This window comes from Mastomys coucha, unplaced genomic scaffold, assembly GCF_008632895.1.
Source record: "Mastomys coucha isolate ucsf_1 unplaced genomic scaffold, UCSF_Mcou_1 pScaffold20, whole genome shotgun sequence".
In the NCBI taxonomy this organism is placed as follows: Eukaryota; Metazoa; Chordata; class Mammalia; order Rodentia; family Muridae; genus Mastomys; species Mastomys coucha.
In genome coordinates this window covers 5044119-5064627 of record NW_022196903.1, presented here as the reverse complement: position 1 = coordinate 5064627, position 20509 = coordinate 5044119, and the positions used below count along the sequence as shown (strand labels likewise).

The following is a 20509-nucleotide window of genomic DNA, read 5'->3' as shown; positions in this document are numbered from 1 at the left end:
TTACCAGCTGCTCAAAATAAGTGCTCCAAGAGATTTTTCAGCTCAAGGGTCTACAAACAAAAGCTGGAACTCTTGTTACAGATTCACAGAATCACAGAGACTTGTGTTCTTGCAGGGTGTTCTTTATTTTGCCCATTTCTTATATGCTCTTACCATCTGGCTAGGTTTTAGGTTTGGGTTATCTCAAATAAACCTCAGGCTGACCTCATCTCTTTCCACTCCTGAGTTAGTGTGGTGCCAGGTAACTGACTTTTCCAGTACTCCATGGCAAAGTGTCAAGGTAAAGAGAGCCGCATGTATTTATGATTATGAGCACAGAGTGAGCACTTTGCTTGTGCCAGTAGGAATGTTAGCTTCCTCCCTGCAGCAGAGCTTTGTAGGCCTGCTGAGCAACATTTGCAAGGCAGAATTTAAGAGCTGCAGGCTTCAAATGCCTCTGGTACACAGAAGGATCCTTCACAACCAACTCCTCTACCCACTCTATAGATGAAGGAATCCAGGAACCTTAAAATGTCGTGTGCCCTGCCAAGTTCTCACACTTTCCACCACAGTAGCGAGGGCTAAATTCTCAGCTTGGTTAACAAGGTCCTTTAGTACCTAGCCCTAGTTTCATGGCTGCCCGCAACTCCCACACCTTTGCTTTGCATGACTCAATGACATAACTGTGCCAGTGAGCTGGTATCCTTTTTTTAGATGGTGATGTTGAAATAAGAACCAAGCTATCCTGGAACTCGCTAGGTAGCCATGGCTAGCCTCAAACTTTCAGTCATCCTCCTGCCTCAGCCTCTCAAGTGCTGAGATTACAGACACTCACCACTATACAGTGAATCAAATTCTCTATCCATCCACTGGACTCTAGCCATACTAAGCTTTAGTGCACCTGGATCTTTCCACCAGCAAGGCTTTGGCACGTTCTGCTTAGAGCATGCTGTCCGCCCCTACACATGAATAGTGCTATACTTGGCTGGCATCTTCTAAGTCTCAGTCTTGATGTCAGTTCGTCCACACCCCAGCAATCTGCATTAGCTGTTTCTGCTCCACACTTCCATTACACCCTGTACTTAAATCACTCTCTTACCTCACCTTATGGGAAAACTGATTTCATTTTTGTCTCTTCCTTGTGTTGGCATAGAAACGGGATTCACGATTGTGTTGCTCGCCATATTTTCAGATTGTAGCTCAAATGCCTAGAATTCAGTGGGTGTTTAAATGTACTTGTTTGAAGGATGGATGGGTGGGAGGGTGGATGGCTGAATGGCTGGATGGCAGGCAAGAGTGAGAGCAGCTGACAAATGATGTGACACCAGGTTAAAGGGTGGGAAGCCTAAGACATGAACCCTTCAGATAACACTCCAGGGTTTACTCCTAAGGTGTGCTGAGGTATCCAGAAAACCTGAGAGCAAGCTTCCCTACCACTTGGCTTTACACACAAGATCCCAGTTGACTTGTACTGGAAACCCAGTGAGCAGGAATCTTAAGAATACCTTGCAGGTGTGCAATGAACCCGAGGGATCATAGCCACCATTGTTGTGATCCTCCTGTGTTTTCATAGCCACCCCACCCCCACAAGGCTGAGATAGCAACCCTGCCTGGACCCTTTGCTTTAAGTGGTAAGACACAGTCACAGCCAAGCATTCCCTGGCCCATGTTCCTTGGCTCTTCTTGCTGGGCAATATTAGTTCTGGCTCATTGGTATTTTCCCATGTGTACACAAAGGGAGCAGGGCTGCTCTAGCAAACTTTTATGTGTGTTTTCTGCAAATAGGTAGCACATTGACATGTCAAAGAAGTCCAGAGCTGGCAGTTTGTTCTTGAGCTTGGAGTGCCCTCCCGCCTCCACCCTTCACTACCCCTCTCTTAAAAGAATTTCTCTTGACGTAGGGAGACATCTTTCTAGCCACACCTATGTGTTAAAAATGCCGCTGCCAACTACCACTGGCTAGGGAGCAGTTGATGGCAATTACTGGAATATTAGCAACACTCAGTTCTTTCTCAATAGCAGTTTCTCCTGACAGAAGGCAAGACATTCGAAATCTGGTTGTCATTCCACCCATAATTATCCTCATAGCACCCTTCCCCTAAATAATTTCCAGAGAGATAGGAAGGAGGCCGGGATTGCCATTGAGCTTAGGGATTTGTTCAATAGCTGGTATCTACCACATCAATGCCATTTTATCCTCTCATGCCCAGGTTCAAGCTGGTAGACGGACAGTAAGAAGTGAATAAGAGTCTACATGCTGTCCGTTAATTGTGCATAGCATGGATAGGAGGCGTCAGCATGGCCATATGTCTATAAAATTGCCAATGAGAACAATCCCACCCCACCATCTCAGCTTCCGAAAAAGAGATGGCCTCAAGTTCTCCCTCCTTCATGTATGTCCTCTGTGGTGGGAAAGCCTCCTTTTGTGTATTCTCAGTGCTCTTGTGGAACTTCTGACTAGAGCTCAGCTACACCAAATAGTCCCTGGATACAGAAGCATTCAGCTGGATGACAGTGGTAGGCTGGAGATCTGCTTCAGTGAGAGAGCATTTGCGTAGCATACACAGTACCCTGAGTGTGATTCCAAGCACCCCCCCCCAAAAGAAAATACATTTTTCCTTTGTAAAGAAATCTTGCTCCATCATCCCTTTACATTGTAGGCTTGAAAAATACAATTCATGATGCTGAAGAGATGGACTCACCATTAAGAGTGGCTTTGCTCTTGCAGAAGGCTAAGCTTAGTTCCCAGCACCCACGTTAAGCAGCTCAAAACCACCTATGACTCCAGTTCCAAGGGGGGCCTGATGCCTCTGGCCTCCGTGGCATCTACACTCACCTGCACATATCCACATTCTTCACATAGTCATACACATAACTCAAACAGAACTTGAAGTAAAGAGAAAATACAGTTTTGGTTTCAGGCACTTTTCAAATGTGACTTGATAGACAGATTCCTCTGTAAGTTTCCAAGTGGCGTGTTACAGACAAGGAGGCAAGCTCCACTTTAGAGTGATGCCAGGTACCTTGAGGAACACACACCATCCTGTACGCTGAAAAACACAGTTGAATCCGTGTTTTAATCCAGGGCTCTTGATAGCTGTGCTTGGAAATGGGCATCACGTATGGTTCTGAAGCAGGAAGCAATTTCTCACTGAATTTCTACTATCAAATAGCAGCATCAACTTTGGAACTCACTTCTCACAAGATTCCCCTGGAGTTGATTCAGGCTGTCTCTGGAAGTAGCATCAGATGAACTCAGTCAGAGAGCATAATGAGACCCAACAGCCTAAAACCACACAATTTCTCATGGCTGCCTAGGAAGATGATGTCCTGAAGTCAGCCCTTTGCTTTTGAAAGTGTTCCTTTCCTCACTCCAGCCCAGTCAACCTAACAAGCATGTTGTGGATCCAGCCGAACTACAGGCAATCCAAGACACTGCTCCCTAAACCAACACTGGTCTCAAGGATTCCATTTTAGTCAGTCAGCATCTCTAATCAGCTTACAGCTGATGTGCTTCAGAGGTCAGGTTGCAGGGTTGGGAGGGAAGGAAGCACGGTGCTAGAGGGCAGGTATGGGCACAAGGAAGGACTCCTTTCAGCTTTTCCTCTGACTGGCACTATTGGGCACACATTTGCACCACAGCCTTGACTTTCCACATTTACTGCTTTTATGTGATTTGGGGAAATGGTTAAGAGCCAGTTTTCTAGGAACTCAGGAGGTTTTGTTGTTTCTGGATCACACCAAATACTGGTCATTTAAAATTGTTTTATTGAAGTATAATTTACATGCCATAAAATTCACTCACTGTAAGCAAACAGGTCAAGGATTTCTCACAAATACATACAGTGAAGTTTGAATCCCAGCATCTCCGAAGGCTCCCTTGACATCTGAAGCTTTGGGTTGTTTGTGAATTACCCTGTGTATATTTAAGTAACATTTCAGCAAATAGCAATGTCATTTAAAATCCTTTCTGTTTTCCATTGTTTTATACCAAAGAAATAGGTCACAGGTCATCTGTTTCATTACTTATTAGTCTTCATTATTAAGTCTGTGTACTGCCCATCTAAAATGAAATTCGTCTAGCCAGTAAACATTAGAAACCGTATGGGCTGCCAAGGACAATTTTGCCATTGGAGATGATGCACCAGGAGTGTGCTTCTTGCCATTTTAAGGGGAGTTTTAATGGTTTGTCTTAATTCAAGAGTCATGTGCCTGAACCTCCACTGTGTGCCAGTCAGTATCCTAAATGATAGAAGAATGAAATAATACATGACCCATGGCTTCAAGGGTTCATGACACTTAAATGTAGCAAAAATGTAAACTGTTAAAAGCAGTATAATTCTATAATTGAGTCTACTAGAAAGTGTAGACATTAGAGTAGCAAGCTAAACACAAGGTGTTTAATTTTTGTAGCATATACAGTGTACCATTCTTCCTCAAGAAACTATTCTCAGATCCATCTAAACTCTGCAATCCAAACATGTCTCTCTTGAGGGTGTTACTGGAGACTAAATTATTCTTTTTGTTTGTTTGGGTTTTTTTTGTTTTTGTTTTGTTTTGTTTTGTTTTTTGAGACAGGGTTTCTCTGTGTAGCCCTGGCTGTCCTGGAACTCACTCTGTAGACCAGGCTGGACTCAAACTCAGAAATCCGCCTGCCTCTGCTTCCCAAGTGCTGGGATTAAAGGCGTGTGCCACCACTGCCCAGCCGGCTAAATTATTCTTTACAAAAATATACAAAACATTAAGCAAGAACATCACAGTAAAAGGACAGAGTTTTAGGTATAATGATCTCATTGGGATGCCCCATTGATGGTCAACATTTTAACATGAGGCTCAGCAATGGGCTTAATCAGCACACAGCTACCTGCTCAGCTATCTGAAAAAAAAATTGCATAATTTTTCAGAAGACAGAACTTCATACACAAAGAACTAAAGCATAGGTTTAAAGATGTATATGGTAAATTAAGGATGAGCCATGTCAAAATATCAGGGACAAACAGTAAATGTTGTGGGAAATGGAGGCGCTTGCTTCCCTAAAACAAGAAGGCTAAAGGCCTCAGTCATGCTCTTCAGGCAGGGCACAGGGATATGACAGAATGCTGGGTTACCCAAGTTAAGTGACATTGAATGGTATGGCATAAAGTTAACATTAACACAGGCTCTTCACTTTTATCTTTTGGGATGGACTGCTATTTATTTCAACTTCCCAACATACAGGAAAGAGATGCTTATGACCCTCTCAATAGAGATGTATGGTTACTAGTTCTATTGCTGTGTTATTGGTATTCAATTTTAAGCCTTCCCCTTTTGTGACAGGAAACCATACATCTTGATTTCCTGATGGTTTTGGGTGTGGTCATGAAGACACCATACTCCACAAGAAAATGGGTATAAAACATGAAAGGAAAAACAGTGCTTTGATACAGCAGCTTCTTGGTTGCTTTTCAGAGTCCATTGTCTTCCTTAGTTGGCCATGTATTTCTTTTTTGTTTTCCTTTTTTTTTAGATATTTTCTTTATTTACATTTCAAATGTTATCCCCTTTCCTGATTTCCCCTCCGAAAACCCCCTATCCCATCCCCCTTCCACCTGCTTACCAATCCACCCACTCCCGCTTCCCTGTCCTGGCATTCCCCTACACTGGGGCATCAAGCCCTCTCAGGACTAAGAGCCTCTCCTCCCATTGATGTCCAACAAAGCCATCCTCTGCTACATATGCACTTGGAGCCATGGGTCCCTCCATGTGTACTCTTTGGTTGGTGTTTAGTCTCTGGGAGCTCTGGGGGTACTGGCTAGTTCATATTGTTCCTCCAATGGGGCTGCAAGCTCCTTCAGCTCCTTCGGTCCTTTCTCTGTCTCCTCCATTGGGGACCCTGTGCTCAGTCCAATGGTTGGCTGAGAGCATCCACATATGTATTTGTCAGGCATTGACAGCCTCTCAGGAGACAGCTATATCAGGCTCCTCTCAGCAAGCACTTGTTGGCATCCACAATAGTGTCTGGGTTTGGTGACTGTATATGGGATGAATCCTCAGGTGGGGCAGTCTGTGGATGGTCTTTCCTTCCGTCTCAATCCACACTTTGTCTCTGTATCTCCTCCCATGGGTTCCCTATCCTAAGAAGGACCCTAATATCCATACTTTGGTCTTCCTTCTTCTTGAGTTTCATTTGGTCTGTGAATTGTGTCTTGGGTATTCTGAGCTTCTGGGCTAATATCCACTTATCAGTGAATGTATACCATGTGTGTTCTTTTATGATTGGGTTACCTCACTCAGGATGATATTTTCTAGTTCCATCTATTTGCCTAAGAAGTTCATGAATTCATTGTTTTCAATAGCTGAGTAGTACTCCATTGTGTAATAGATATGAACTGATGCTTCTACTGTCCAGTCAATTTTTTCCCAGTCTGGGGAAGATAGGAGAGAGGTCTTGTCACACCATTCTCTGCTGGAGGCCACCAAGGACAGGAACCATATATGTACCCAGCAGCTGGTGGGGTGGGATGACAATTATTGTTAGATCTAATGTCCTTTGGTCTTGAATATTAGGTTGGGTTTCTTAGGTGTCAAATGAGGTCCTTTTAAATTTGTGAGATCTGTTCTGTTTTGGAACAGGCCCCCAAAGTGCACATCTGCTGGGCAAGATATCTAATGTGTATTCACAGCGTTATCTCTTTTACTCTGGTCATCACCCCCTCTCCTTTTGACCACAGGACATTAGAGGAAATGTCTGTCTCATTATTATCAGAAAGTTTTCCTGTGATGTGCCTATAATGTTCTTTTAAGTGCTGTGCAAATAATTTGCACCTGGTTTTACTCCTAGTGGAGACCTGGAGGATCTGAGGCTCGGTCTCCTCAAAGTGCTGTCAGCTGGCTTAGCTCTTAACTGCAAGTCTGTGATTCCTCCCTGGGGACCCTCTCAGACCTCTGCAAGAGGTTAGGAGGAAGGGGAAGTAAGTGTGTAGCATATTTTCACTGGGGCTATCTTTAAGATATCGTTACACTCTCTATCAAGAACTGAGATAAACTCTTTCAGTCTTGTCCCATCCAGTACTCTCACATGACCTCCAACCTGATGACTTGAGGTTCTGTCTAGTCTCAATCTGTCAAATCGATATAAGCCAGGGGTTGTGAGGGCAATCCATGTAGAATTCAATCAAGGCTACCCGTAGTAATAACCTATTTGCATTACTCTTTGGAGAACTGTTGGAACTACTTAGTCTTGTCATTACTAGCTGTTCCTATGTGTACTAGTTGTGTCTCATATATTATGACTTAATACATCCATTGACTCTGTCATTACAAAATAATGCACCCATTGGGTATTATCAAGAGCAATAGGGAGATGAACCAAAAGCATGAAGTGCTTCGTTCGCTGTCTTAACAGTTCAGAGTCATTTAGAGAAAGAATCAAAGACGATTTACATAACTCCCATCCCATTCTGCATCTTCACTCTAGCCAGTTTTGAGAGACTTTTCAGCCAGATGGCAAGCATATTCCTAGCTGCTCCCTGCTAGAAGGGAACCCTAAGAGAGAGACATTTATTCATGCTTCTGACATCTCCACCTGTTGGAAAGGAGAAAAGGCATGGATTATCAAGCCAATGAAGTAGATACTCACGTGGAATGATTTAGATGAAAGAGTCCCGGCTCATTTATAAATCACTGGCATGAGGCACTCCTTTGAAAATTCTCTCCTCATCTGGAAGACACTTTGGCTGTCTAATCATGGTTTCTGGGAAGTTAGGGTGGGAGAAACAGAAGTAGAAGAAAGAGTTCCAGCGAGGCTGAATTGAGAGATTTCAATCCCATGAAGGGAAGAGAAGGGAATGGGAGGGGAGGGGAGGGGAGGTGGAGAGGAGGTGGAGGGGAGAGTGAAAGGGGGAAGGGAAATGGGAAGGGAAGGACCTTTTTACCTTTGACAGGGAAAGGTGGGAAAGGCAGTGACCATAATGGTGGAGAGCCTGGGCCTGGATCTCACCTCCTGTCCTGCGTCTTTGAAAGATGAAGAAAGAAACACCAGATTGCTCCTGGCCCAGGGGACTTAAAGGGATCCCCCCAGCAGACACCAGAAGGCACTTTGCTTCCTCAGCCATTCAGTCTGATTTCTGAAATAGCCATGCTGTTTCCTGGTTGAGGGAGACAGCCAGCCGGCATGTGAGGTTTTGAGTACCTCAGTGAACTGTAGCCATTGCTGGAGGTACACTGCAGAAGGAAGTTAGTTAACTGAGCTTCAAGCCACAGTTTGTATTAGCCAGCCCTTCAGGGGACATGAAATTCCCTAACAGTTAGAGACTAAGGGTTATGGGATTTGTCCCTTCTAAGGTACTGCTGGACTTGCCTGAGCCCAGCGTGGCATAGGTGATCATTGGGAAGGTGGGTTTGTTCATGTTTCTTCTTCTCTCCCCAGAGCCTGCCAAGGCTGCCTCGGACCTGACTGCCTGGTTCAGCCTCTTTGCTGACCTCGACCCCTTATCAAATCCTGATGCTATTGGGAAAACTGATAAAGAACACGAATTGCTCAATGCATGAGTCTGCAACCTTCAACAGGGAGCCACTCCGCAGCACCTCATCCAGGGCTTGCAGAAGTCTAATATGCTCAGTATGCTGTTTTACTATTTACATGCCATTTTAATAAAACGGGAGGGTCAAGGCCCTGTTTCTATCACTGTAGTTATTCACTCCTGTTTGGTTTGTATGTTGTCCATGTGCATTGAACAGTAGAGGGGGAATACACAGGAACAGCCTCCAGAACACTGCTTGCTCTTGCTGACATCTTTCAGGAACATTGATGTGTCAGTACACCATGGTGAAATCCAAGGCTAAATTACACACCTGAATGTGGACTCACATGACATGTCCTCAGGGGTACCAGGGGGCTGAAAGTTTTGTGCTTGCTCGTGTCCCCATCCCTCTCAGAAGGGGCTTCAGGAAGAGCTCTTCTACTGCCATGCCTCCTTCCACCAAGCTCTGGGTGAAAATCCGGACAACCAAAGATACTGTCTGCTGCCACACTTGACTCTGGCAGAGGAGTGGGGCTTCTTTCGGCCGCAGGGACCTTTCTATTGAAGGCAGCCATCCCTGCACATCCTAGTGTCTCCTTTCATCTTCTCCGTAGCTGAATTCAAAAGCATGAACTCCAGGAGCCTCGTGGAACATTTTTTTTTTCAAACAAAAATTTAAACATTAAAACAACATTTTCTATACAAATTCAAGCTGTGGATTCTGTGTGGAGACCCAGCTCTGCTAAGAAAAGCATCACTGAAGTTGCAATAGAGGAGGCGGGGGTGGGGGAAGGGCATGGACAGTCTGCAGCTATTGGCCAGATCTGCACATCCCCCCCACAGGCATCCAGCTACAAGGGCTACCTGGGACATTTTTTTTTTTTTGTAGGACCAAGAAATAGTGGTAATGACAGATTCACATGTGGCCATATCAACAGCTCAGATACCCTGTGAGACTTCCAGACCCCAGAGTTGGCACCTTCTCTCTTACATCACAGGTAACCTGCTAAGTTAGGGTCCTCTCACATGCCCTGAAGTTCATGTAGACCATGGCAATGCACAGAAGGACCTGTGTAAGGTAGTGGTCCAGAAAAAAAAAAAAGAGTCTCTGTGCTCAGGTCAGGCAAGTGGCCTCTTGTGGGCTCCTGTTGCCTATCTCAGAGAAGGCCTCCTGGGCTACCTTCAGAAACACAGGAGTACTGTCAGGAAGGACCCGGCTACAGTTCTAAAAGCACTCTGAGGGCTGGAGACACAAGCTGTTACAGATGTCTTCTTGGTATAGGAGACGTCTGGGAGCCAGCTGGGGCCTTAGCTTGGGCTTAGCTGGCTTCGCTGTCTTGTGCTGGCAGAGGTATCATTACTAGAATCGTCTCTAGCAGATTTCTCAGCTCCACATTAATACACCTTGAGGTTGTCATGGTACAGAATCAGAACCCAACCTCACACTCTTCTAAATACAGGCATGCTTGCCATCCCCTTAATGCACCATCCCAGGGGCCTGTTTGCTATGTGAGACTCCATGCCCACCCTACTCAGTCCTCAGGGGCTTCCTCACAGCCCACCTCCACTAGTAGAATGGGGTGCTCTACATGCACCTTCAGTTCTCCAAGGATGAAGCTCTACTGTGTCCCTGAGAGTTTGGCTCCCTCTCTACCTCTCTCTTCCAGTCAGGATGGTGCCTTCCTAGCCTGGTCAGGCTTGTGCTTTAGACACATGCCTCTACCAATAGACACTGCCACTCCAGAGGATTAAGGATTGCCCTTAATCCTCTCATCATAGAATGAGGACTAAGGGACCTCGTTTAATCCTGGGTCATATTTGTTTGTAGCCATGAAAACCCCAGAAGTCACAGTGAGGAGCTGAATCTGGAAGGCCTGTCTGGCTCCCTTCTAGGCAATGGGAAGGCATGGAGGCTGAGGGAGGTAGAGTCCTTCTGTTTTGAATAGGATAAGCAGTAGGAGGCTGCATTTTAAAACTGATCCTTGAGTGGGGGAAGAGGATCACAGTGGATGAATAAGCTTTGCATCAGGAAAAGGAAAGGGTTGCTCATGGAGGAATTTTCTCCCCGAACTTCCTTTATATTTCTCCTAAAAAGGAAAGAAAAGAAAAAAGACTGAGTCTCCTTTCCCATCTGCAATCCACTTAGGCAGCCCCTTGATCCCTTTTAAGAGGCCTGTTTTGATCCTGCTCACACAAAGCTCCTTGACCACCTCTCCTAAGTAAGGAGAAGCAGCTGCTGCCTGATTCCCTTCTAAGTGCCCTGTACACCCCCCTGGTCAAGAGGCTTCCTCTGGAACCCACCTTGGGGCCTCCCCAACTGTCCACACAAGTGTTAGCTCTGACATGAGGGAGACAATGTGTCTTTACGCTCTTTGCCGACAGTCTCGCTTCATCTCCACCTCCCCTTGGGCGGCCAGCCTGACCCACAGTTACTAGAGCTTGAGACACAGATAGACTCGGGCTCTCCTCGGCTTTCCTGCTGTTTCCGATGGCTTCAGCATGACCCCAAGTTCCCCTCCCTTTTCCTCAGCTAACAGATAAAGAAAGCACACACTGTAAGGGGGGACTGGGCATGATTCTGTTTGTGCCTGCCTCCTTTTCCCAACTGGCACTGGCTCTCGGTTTGCTTTACGGATTCATTCCCCTCAAAATGTAATTTTAGAAATGTCAAGTTGATTTTGAGTTCTGGGTGAGTGAAAAACCAATCCGTCAGTCTCAGAATTAGAAAGTACTGATTTAGAAAGAGCCAGCACGTTTTTTTAGGTTGTTTTTTGTTGTTGGAAGTTTTTACCCAAGAAAATGTGTTCTACTTGAAGCCAGCACTGCTGAGTGTGCAGGGGCAAATCCATTGTACATTAGCCAATTTTTATAACTGGTGTGGGGTCAGTGAAGGCACTTTGTGAGGCTTCCCACCTACTAGATGACACCTACTAGGTCCCTCCTGCCTAGTGTCCCATCATGCAACTTCTGGAGTCAGCACTGAGCTCCCGTTTTAGGAGATGCTGCACGAAGATCCCACCACAGAGCCAGTCTCTGGCAAGGACTTATGGGTAAATACTAATTGATTTTTCCAATATATCAGTGCTGCACCTGGCTTTGTGATCAACTCCTGTCCTCCACAAAAGCCAGTTAATCCTCTGGCAGAGGAGCGGGGCTTCTTTCAGCCGCAGGAACCTTTCTATTGAAGGCAGCCATCCCTGCACATCCTAGTGTCTCCTTTCATCTTCTCCGTAGCTGAATTCAAAAGCAGAAGAGACAAGATGGCCACACATATCTGTAGTGAAAGTTTTAGAATGTACTCTGCATGAGTCCTATGACCAATCTTCCTGCTTTGATTGGAGGCAGCTTCCAGGCCCTCGGATTGGCATTCTCAGTGCAGTGATGTAAGTAGGTCTCTTCAGTTTTGTTGGAACATAGATGTCAACTTGGAGGCAAACCCATACAACTGACCACAGCTGCCAAGAAACCTGCATTGAAGGCTCCACGGAAACATGGTCCATGTTTATGGTAGATGTAGAGCAAGTAACACTGCTTCAGACCTTGCCTTTCATGGAGCTTTTATAGTTAACTTTCTTATCAAAGGAAACCAGTATTCAAGAACTTTCCAGGAGGGTCATCCGTGCTAAGAACAACAAAGTTCAGAGACTAGTCATTACCAAAGTCCATCCAAACTCGGACATCAAACCTGTAAAACTATCATTTAGGAGGTGGAGGCAGGAGGACCATGAATTCAAGGTCACCCTTGGCTACGTAGTCAGTTTGAGACCAGCTTAGCCTAAATGAGTGTTGGACCATGAAAAGCAATTTGTTTTTAGTTGAACAAGGCTTGCTTCCAGCAACCCAGTAGAGAATTCTACAAGAGACAGAACAGTAAAGCCATGCTTCCCAGACATAGATGGCTGACTCCATGAGTCCTCCAACTCCATTATCCTGTGCTATCTATCACGTAGACAATGCCCCAAGCTCCCAGTCTGGCTGGACTCCACCCCCAGTCAACTGGCCACAGCCAGGTATGCCTCACCCCACAGGGTGCCCCCTCCCCTTTCTCTTTCTCTCTTTTCTCTCTTCTCTCTTAACCTTTTACTCTTACTCTTGGCTTGGCTCTCCCTTCCCCTTCTCTCCACTTGGCCATGGCTGGCCTCTTTTCTCTCTCTTTTCTACAATAAAACATCTTAAGACCATGGGTTGCTTCCTTTATCTACACTCATCATGTTGGCCCAGCGGCATCGGAGTGCTTGGCCCGACAAATGAAGTTCTGTCTTAATTAAATAGTTAATTGATTAATTAATATCTTAAATATATGATGGTAGGCTTACCCCTCAGGTGACTGTCAGGTCTATAAACTTCAGGCACAGTTGGGTCTAAAGGTTCATATTTGCAACCTCCCCTCCCCACAGATCTGATTCCTCCATTTCTTCAATCCATCAGGCATTTCTATTTGTTTGTTTGTTTGTTTGTTTTTTCGAGACAGGGTTTCTCTGTATAGCCCTGGCTGTCCTGGAACTCACTCTGTAGACCAGGCTGGCCTTGAACTCAGAAATCCACCTGCCTCTGCCTCCCAAGTGCTGGGATTAAAGGCATGCACCACCATCGCCGGCCAGGGATTTCTTAACAGGAGACAAGATGAACACAAGTATCTATAGTGAAAGTTTTGGAATGTACTCTGCATGGGTCTTACGACTAATCTTCATTCACTAGGGTCAATAGCTGGGAAACAGGCCATTTGATGAGCTTCCTCCAGGTAAATTTGGGTGCTGTTACTAGAAGACAGACTGGAGGCCCAGCAGAAGAGTGCACTACAGATCTGCCCTGGCTCCTGTACTACAATGGCCTCAAGGAGACACTTGCCTTCCCAGAGGACAGTGAATGGCAGCAGGGTAGGAAGAAAAGCTAGAAGTCCTCCATGACTTCTTACCTCTCAGTACCTGTAAGGCATCATGGAAGGACCATAGAGCCATCTACATTTGACATACTTCTATCCACATAGGGAAACTAAAGACCAAGGAGCCATCAGCAAAATCCCAGGTCTTAAACCCATGTGGCCTGACTCCAAGCCAGGGCTTCTTCTACATCCACAAGCTCTAAGAAAGAATGCAAAGACAGACTAAGTTCCCATAAGAACTAATATTTCCCCATTCACTCACATTTCTTATTTTTATCTTCAGAAGCCATTTATTAAATATATCCTTTAAGGAGAGATTTATGAAACTAGTTTAGGACAATAAACAAGAACTTATCTGTAAAGCTAGACATATCTTGAGTCACGTCAAGCCTCTAGCAGCTGTAGGTCATAGCCCTTTCTGGTGTCAGGGTTTGTTTGTTTGTTTTTGCTTGTTTGTTTTTTTTTTTAACTCATAAACAGGCAAATAACATACCCTGTCCAGTGGGGTTACTGCAGAGAGTAAGGATTTCAGATCTAGGACCCTTAGGTGATGACCAGCATCAAAACTATAAAAACAGACATCCCTGAGGCCCCCTCACTTCATGAAATGGAGTTTATTTAAGTGGGGGAAAGTGAGTGAAGGTCATTCTCAGTGACCTTCTGGTAGACTCACCAAGCTCCATTTTCCTTCCTGTTTATCAACTCATTATCAAGGGGGTGGAAGGGGGATGAGCCTAGAAAATCTAATGAAAAGCTAAAGATGTGGTTCCATCAGCACAAAGCCTTGAATTTGACCTCTAGAACCTCATAAAGTGGGATGGTATACCTGCTGATAATCCCAAACCAGGAGGTAGAGACAGAGGGTCAGCAGTTCAAGCTCATTCCCAGCTATATAGCAAGTTCAAGGCCAGCTGGCTACATGAGGCTGTCTTCCCCTTCCATCTTCTCTCTCTCTCTCTCTCTCTCTCTCTCTCTCTCTCTCTCTCTCTCTCTCCCTCTCCCTCTCCCTCTCTCTCTCTCTCTCTCCCTCCCTCCCTCCCTCCCTCCCTCCCCCCTTTCTCTCTCTCACACACACAAACACACACACATGCATACATGCATATAAAAAATCTTAGAGCCTAGTGTTTGCTGACTTTTAGAACGACTGAGCAAGATTCTCTGACGAGGCTAGGAGACACGAAGGGTATTCTTTTTTTAATTCTTTTTTTAATTCTTTTTTTTCTAATTTTTAAATTTTGTTTTTGTTTTTTACAATGCATCACTCACTAACCAGAACACCAATTTAAATGAGGCTGCAGAGCAGTTGGACCCCTCTAACATTGTTGATGGGAAGGCATAATGGAACAGCTATTTGGGGAAACAGTTTGGCAGTTTCATGGAAAGTTAAGCATATGCATTCCATACAACCTGCCAACCCCACAACTAGGAATTTACCCCGGAGAAAGTGAGAGGAAAAAAATATACACACACATACACACACACACACACACACACACACACAGAAGCCTCTATGTAAATGTATAGCAGCTTTATTCACAATCTCCCTGGAAACAGCCCAGATGTCTTTCAGCTGCTAAAAGATTTTAAAAAAACAATCTGCAACATAAGCACAGTGAGTATTATTTATCAATCAACATGAACAAGCTACTGATATATAGGCCAGTTGAACATGAGACCAACTCACACCAAAAGCATGTACCCCTACTATGATGCTATAGGAAGAGTGCCTTATATCTTTATATGCCTCTCCCAAAGCTCACAACACAGTTAAGAAATGAGAACAGTACCAAACAAAGCCAGACCAAGAGGCAGTGTGTAAAATTCCAGATCAGTGCCTTTCAATAGCATCTTGATGAAGGCCTCTTTGGAAAGAGGAAAACTGTAAGAGCCAAGGCCACCAAACACCACAAGGGAACTTGGAGCAGAAAAAAAATGGCATTATTAGGAAAACCAGTGATTCCCAAAGTTGACAGTTTATCTGTGCGAACGTAGGTTATTAAAATTTTAACAATTGTCATAGTTATGTGGGATGTTAGTAAGAGGGAAGCTAGCCAGGAAGATATGGAAACTTTATGTGCCATTGCAACTTTCCTATAAATTTAAAATTATTCCATAGTGAAAGTTGTGTTTATTTGTATTTTTTAAGCTCAAGGTTTTGGTGTATATGATTTAAAAATTGGACATGTCAGATCTGTAGGAAATAATATCAGCTCTATGTTTATCAAAGGCTGAGATAGAAGGGGGTGGGCTGCAAAAGGAAGAGAATTTGGGGGAATAGAACTCTTTTGGGATTTGGTTGATGGTTACACGATTGCCTGAATTTGTCAAAATCCATAAAGGTAAAAAAAGGATGAATTGTACTGAGTGTAAATTATTCCTTAGTAAGTTGGATAAAAGGGAAGAGACTAGATTCTGAACTCTCACTACACCAGTCCTCATGAAGCAGGAAAGCCCATGAGAATCCAGACCAGAAGAGCCAGCCTACGATGCAAGTGAGGGCATCTGATGTGCCTCCTGATGCAAGAAAGCAGAGCTACTCACAGCCAATGTCTTATGGAGTAGCACTCGTCTGTGTGTCAGTGAGGACAGGACTAGCTGAGCTTCAGCAAGCATGATCACACACAAATTCGAGCTTTTCAGACTGCAGCAAGGGAGGGTGATTTGGTAGTCAAACATTGAATGCTTCATCCAGGGAGTAGACCACTACCACCCACCCCCTTACCTAGAAATGACTGCATGGCTCAGAGCAACTCCATAGTTCCTAGAAGATGGATTACTGCATGAATGCTATATTAATCTTGACAAGGATCATGATCGTCAAGGCTTTGGAAACACTGCCACAGTGAAGCTCACCACATCTATGGCAAGAAAGACATATGCATGCATTACCAAGAATATCCATGAACTACTAAAGAGACTTCTGCGCTGTTTTAGAAGACAAAAGAGTATTGAAGGATGGAGCTCTGTCTTCTTACAGTAGATGGGAAAAGGTTTTTGAAATGTTCCATTATTATAGACCACATATTCAAGATAGCATCCATACTCACTTTCCCCATTTTAAGCATTCCTGGCTCCTGTTCTGCCTGGAAAGACACAAATCTTCAGAGAGTGAGTCATGCTCTGAGCCACAGGGCCACCTGGTCTCATCGGATGAGCTCAAGAAGCCTGGTGGAACAGCTGTTCACCTGAGGAGGACTCAGACCTTTTCAGATTTCCCTTCTTTCATTCTGGGCTGGTGATATCATAAATCTGCCCACTATTGAGCCACAGCCTAAGCTACCAGAAACAATGTACAGTTACTATGATGCTACAGGAGCTTCATGCAAGCATAGGGCATGAGCTGACAGAGCAGAGGTACAGAAAGGTCACCCACCAGATTGAGCTGATAAGATATTGCTGAAGACAACACACACCCGGATTCTAAGATAGAAACCAAACTGCATAAAATTGAACTTTACAATGCCTCCCTGTTGGGTAGATTTCTTAGTGCTATAAGGTGCTATCCAAACTATTGGGAGTGAAAAGATTTCAGTGGCTTTACTAACTTGCTACACCAGATGTCCCCACCCCTGCTATGATGGCATTACTGTTATGGGGGGAGGGGTAAGCAGCCACTCTACAGTTGGATTCAAGGCTTCTTCCCAGGGGACATCTGTGACTGATAAGTAAACCCAGTCAATGAGGAAGCCTGATGGAAGGGGTGTCAGAAAGAATGTAAAAGCCAGAAGATAGAGAAAAGGCTACAAAGTGCCTCTTCTGGGCATGACTGCTATCCCCATCAGCAGCTGCTGGTACTGGCACTAGATGAATAGGTTAACATGCAGTCATGAATATAAAAGGAACGTATGGGGGCCTACCCTTCCCTGCTTAACTACTGGCTACTGACAGATTATGGGAGTCATTGTCATTAGCAGTGTCCCTACTGTTGAGTCTACCAGGTATCAATAGATAGCTTCAAACCCAGAGTCACACAGATGGCCTCAGTTAGGTGGGTCACAGCACAAAGAGACATGAATATGAGAAAGGGATTTTCAAGGGGTCATGCAGTTGGGAGGACAGGGAGAAGAGTAATCCGAATGCCACATACATGTATGACATCTTCAAAGACCAAATTTAGATAACAAAAAAATTAAGATAAATTTCAAAAAGTGGATCACTGAGTCACCTTAAGAACTGAGTGTCATTGAACTCCTGATGCACATCCAAGCCTCTCTGATCTTTGCACTCAACTCTAAAACTAGGATCTCTGCTCTTAAGTCCAAATAAACACCTACGTTTTGTCTTCTAACCACTCACTGATAGGAAACTACTGACCCAAGATCCCTGCTATGTTCAACATACCCAAAGGCTGGCTCTAGAGTTCTTAAACACTTGGCCATAGTCACGGAACCTTTTGGTCAGTCTTCTGGAGAGAAAAGTCAAATCAATCAAATTTGGAGTCCCTCATGCTCTGAATTAAACTTTCTCTGTGCTCGACACTCTGGAGTATTTCAGGAGATCATCCAAACCCATCAGAATGCCTTTTTCTTTATAGTAATAAAACGAGCAACTTCTCATGACTGACTCTTGTAGTTTGAAAATGCAACATCTCCACAGGCTCATTAGTTTGAATGTCCTCAAGTGGTGGCACTATTTGGGAAGGTTGTGGAACATTTAGAAGGTAGAGTCCAACTAGAAAGAGCAGGTCACTAGGAAAAGAGACTGAGGTTTTGTAGCATTGCTCCACTTCCTGTTCACTGTGTTTTCTGACCATGGATGCAATGTGACCAACAGGGCATCTGCTCTTGCCATAGTGCCTTCCCCACCATGCTGGACTGTATCCTCCTGGAACTATAAGCCAAAATAAACCTTCCCTTTATTCACTGGCTTTGATGGGGTACTTTGTTGCAACAATTAGGACAGTAAACTAATATACAAGCCAGGGTAGAATGCTGATCAGACATGCTTGGGGGTGTAGAGGGCACAAAGTCCTGTGCTCAGATAAGCACTAGGGAAACAGGGATTGTTAAACACACAGGGTTGTCTCCCCAATAGAGGAGATGTAGACCTGTTTTCTTCCCATAAAGCTGGGAGAGGATGCCATAAATAACCTGGTGGTCTGTGCCATTTGTAGGGCCAGGCCATACCTGAATCCTCCAGATTCTTTCTTCCTAGGTCTTTATCTTGAGCATTATTTCTTAGAGATCAGAACCCGTCCTTAAGGGAGATGTCACATGTACTTGTAAGCTTGGTTACCTCGATGATGACTGAGACCACACCAGCTCCACCTGAGAGCCTTATAAGCTGTAGAACTTATTCTTATGGAAGAGGTCACATGTATTTTACAAGAGGGCTTCAATGTAGTATGCCTTAAACTTTATTGTGATAGTTATTAGGAAACATTTTTCCAAAGTGGTACTGTATTTAAATATAAATACAGTACCTAAAATAAAACTTCCTGTGCCAGACTCTAGAAGTTTGAACTAACACCTACTGAGTCATATGGAACTGGATTTCCTTTTTACCCCACATATGCCTGTAGCATTCCCAGGGACCCTCACACAGAACTCTGAAGCTAGATGGGTCTTCACTTGTTCATCCTCTACCAACCGGTAAGGATGCCAATCATTTTAGGAGCACCTCTTCCAGAGAGTTTAGATTGTGTATTGGTTTTGATCTGTCTCCTTATTGATATATCTGCCTCTGACTTGTGGTGCTCCAAAATTCAGTTTTATATTCCCAGCATCCTTGCCAGTCTCTCAGCCTTAGTACAAGCAGAAAGAGTTCTCCAGGCTATCTGCACATGAGCAATCAACACTCTTGGTTCCATTGTCCTCTGCAATTTGTCTCTACCTCTGCCAGCTGAGTTATAAAACCTAGTCTGGTCCAGAGATTTATGGACCTCTTCCTTTCACCAGTTGGTGAATCCTGAGATCATGTATAAGAATTTGTAAAAATGTACTTATGTGTATTTTTACCACAGGAAACAGCCTAGAAGCTCTATAAATTCTCAAAGCAACTGGTGGACAATAAAGTCAGCAACAGACCAGTGCAGAAGGCACAGGGTACTTGGAACTCCCTGAACACCGAGGACTGTTATCATCTGTGTGCAAATAAGATAGAGACTTCCTCAGTAGCTTCCTTATCAGCAGGGAAGCCCCAGCCTTCTGTAATCTTTCCTCTTTCCCTGCCCATAAAGTGAGAGCCAAACTGTGCCTCCATAGTCAAACTGAGGTGTATTTTTATCCTGCCAATAGGATCTGCTATCCTATGTGAGCTGTAACTTTGGCTCTTGTTGGAAAGAAGAGAGCAAATCCTCACCACACACTAGTCTAAGCTCTGGCTACCTGCAGTTTTCCACCCATCTGTTACCTGCCCTCACAAGCCCTAGTGGAGCCCTAGCATCTCCAATTGTGAGCCTGTGATGAGAAGCCCAGAGCTAAACTGCTTTGTTTTTCTGCTCTAGAAACCAGGGCTGTGGTTAAAGGAAAAGTACCTCAAAAAGACAAAGGGTGAACATGGGTTGAAGCCTCAATCATCCTAGGTTTCTGGCATTGTTTCCTAGAGCTAGGCAAGATTGGAGGGAACCAGACAGTCAGGATCACAGGTAAGATAGAAGGGGGGTGTCTTCTGAGAAATTATGGGCAGCGGGTCAGTGGGGCATTTGACTGCTCCACCCTCTGAAGCCAAGGAAAGGTTCAAAAGATATATTGTAGACAACCTCAGAGGATGAAGTTCGCTGCACATCTGTTTAGTAAATGTTGATAGTTAATAATATCAACAGTGTGTGTGTGTGTGTGTGTGTGTGTGTGTGTGTTTTACTTTATTAACTCCTTCTGAGCTTACACTGCGGAAAAAGCAGCTATTGTCCACAAAAGGGCTACTCAAGGCCAGACATTTTGTCCATTTCATATTAATTAAGCTGTGGTATAGGGTTTTTTATATGTATATTGTGGTCATTTTAATAAGAATGGCCTCATAGGCTCATAGATGTGAATGTTTGATCACCAGTGAGTGACAAGTGACAGTATTTGAAAGGTTTAGGACAGTAGTTCTTAACCTTCCTAATGATGTGATGACCACCAACCATAAAATTATTTTCATTGCTACTTCATAACTATAATTTTACTGCTTTTATGAGTCATAATGCAAATATATGATATGTAGG

The 20509-nt window shown here is 44.3% G+C and overlaps 1 protein-coding gene and 1 long non-coding RNA gene across 5 annotated transcripts in view; one reads left to right on the top strand and one right to left on the bottom strand.

The window, feature by feature from the left end:
* The window catches only part of Ica1 (islet cell autoantigen 1), a 144344-nt gene extending 135695 nt beyond the window's left edge, over positions 1-8649 (top strand). For all 4 annotated transcript variants that reach the window (XM_031381173.1, XM_031381174.1, XM_031381170.1 and 1 more), the window contains exon 14: positions 8387-8649. In XM_031381173.1, coding sequence (XP_031237033.1) covers positions 8387-8508 — 122 coding nt within the window. In that variant the 3' untranslated portion in view covers positions 8509-8649. The remainder of the gene's footprint in view (positions 1-8386) is intronic.
* Positions 7602-8845, bottom strand: LOC116098575. Its single transcript, XR_004121875.1, has 3 exons — positions 8812-8845; positions 7893-7971; positions 7602-7711 (listed from the first exon to the last, which is right to left on the bottom strand). It is a non-coding gene; the product is annotated as an uncharacterized LOC116098575 (long non-coding RNA).
* Between the last annotated feature and the right edge of the window lie 11664 nt (positions 8846-20509).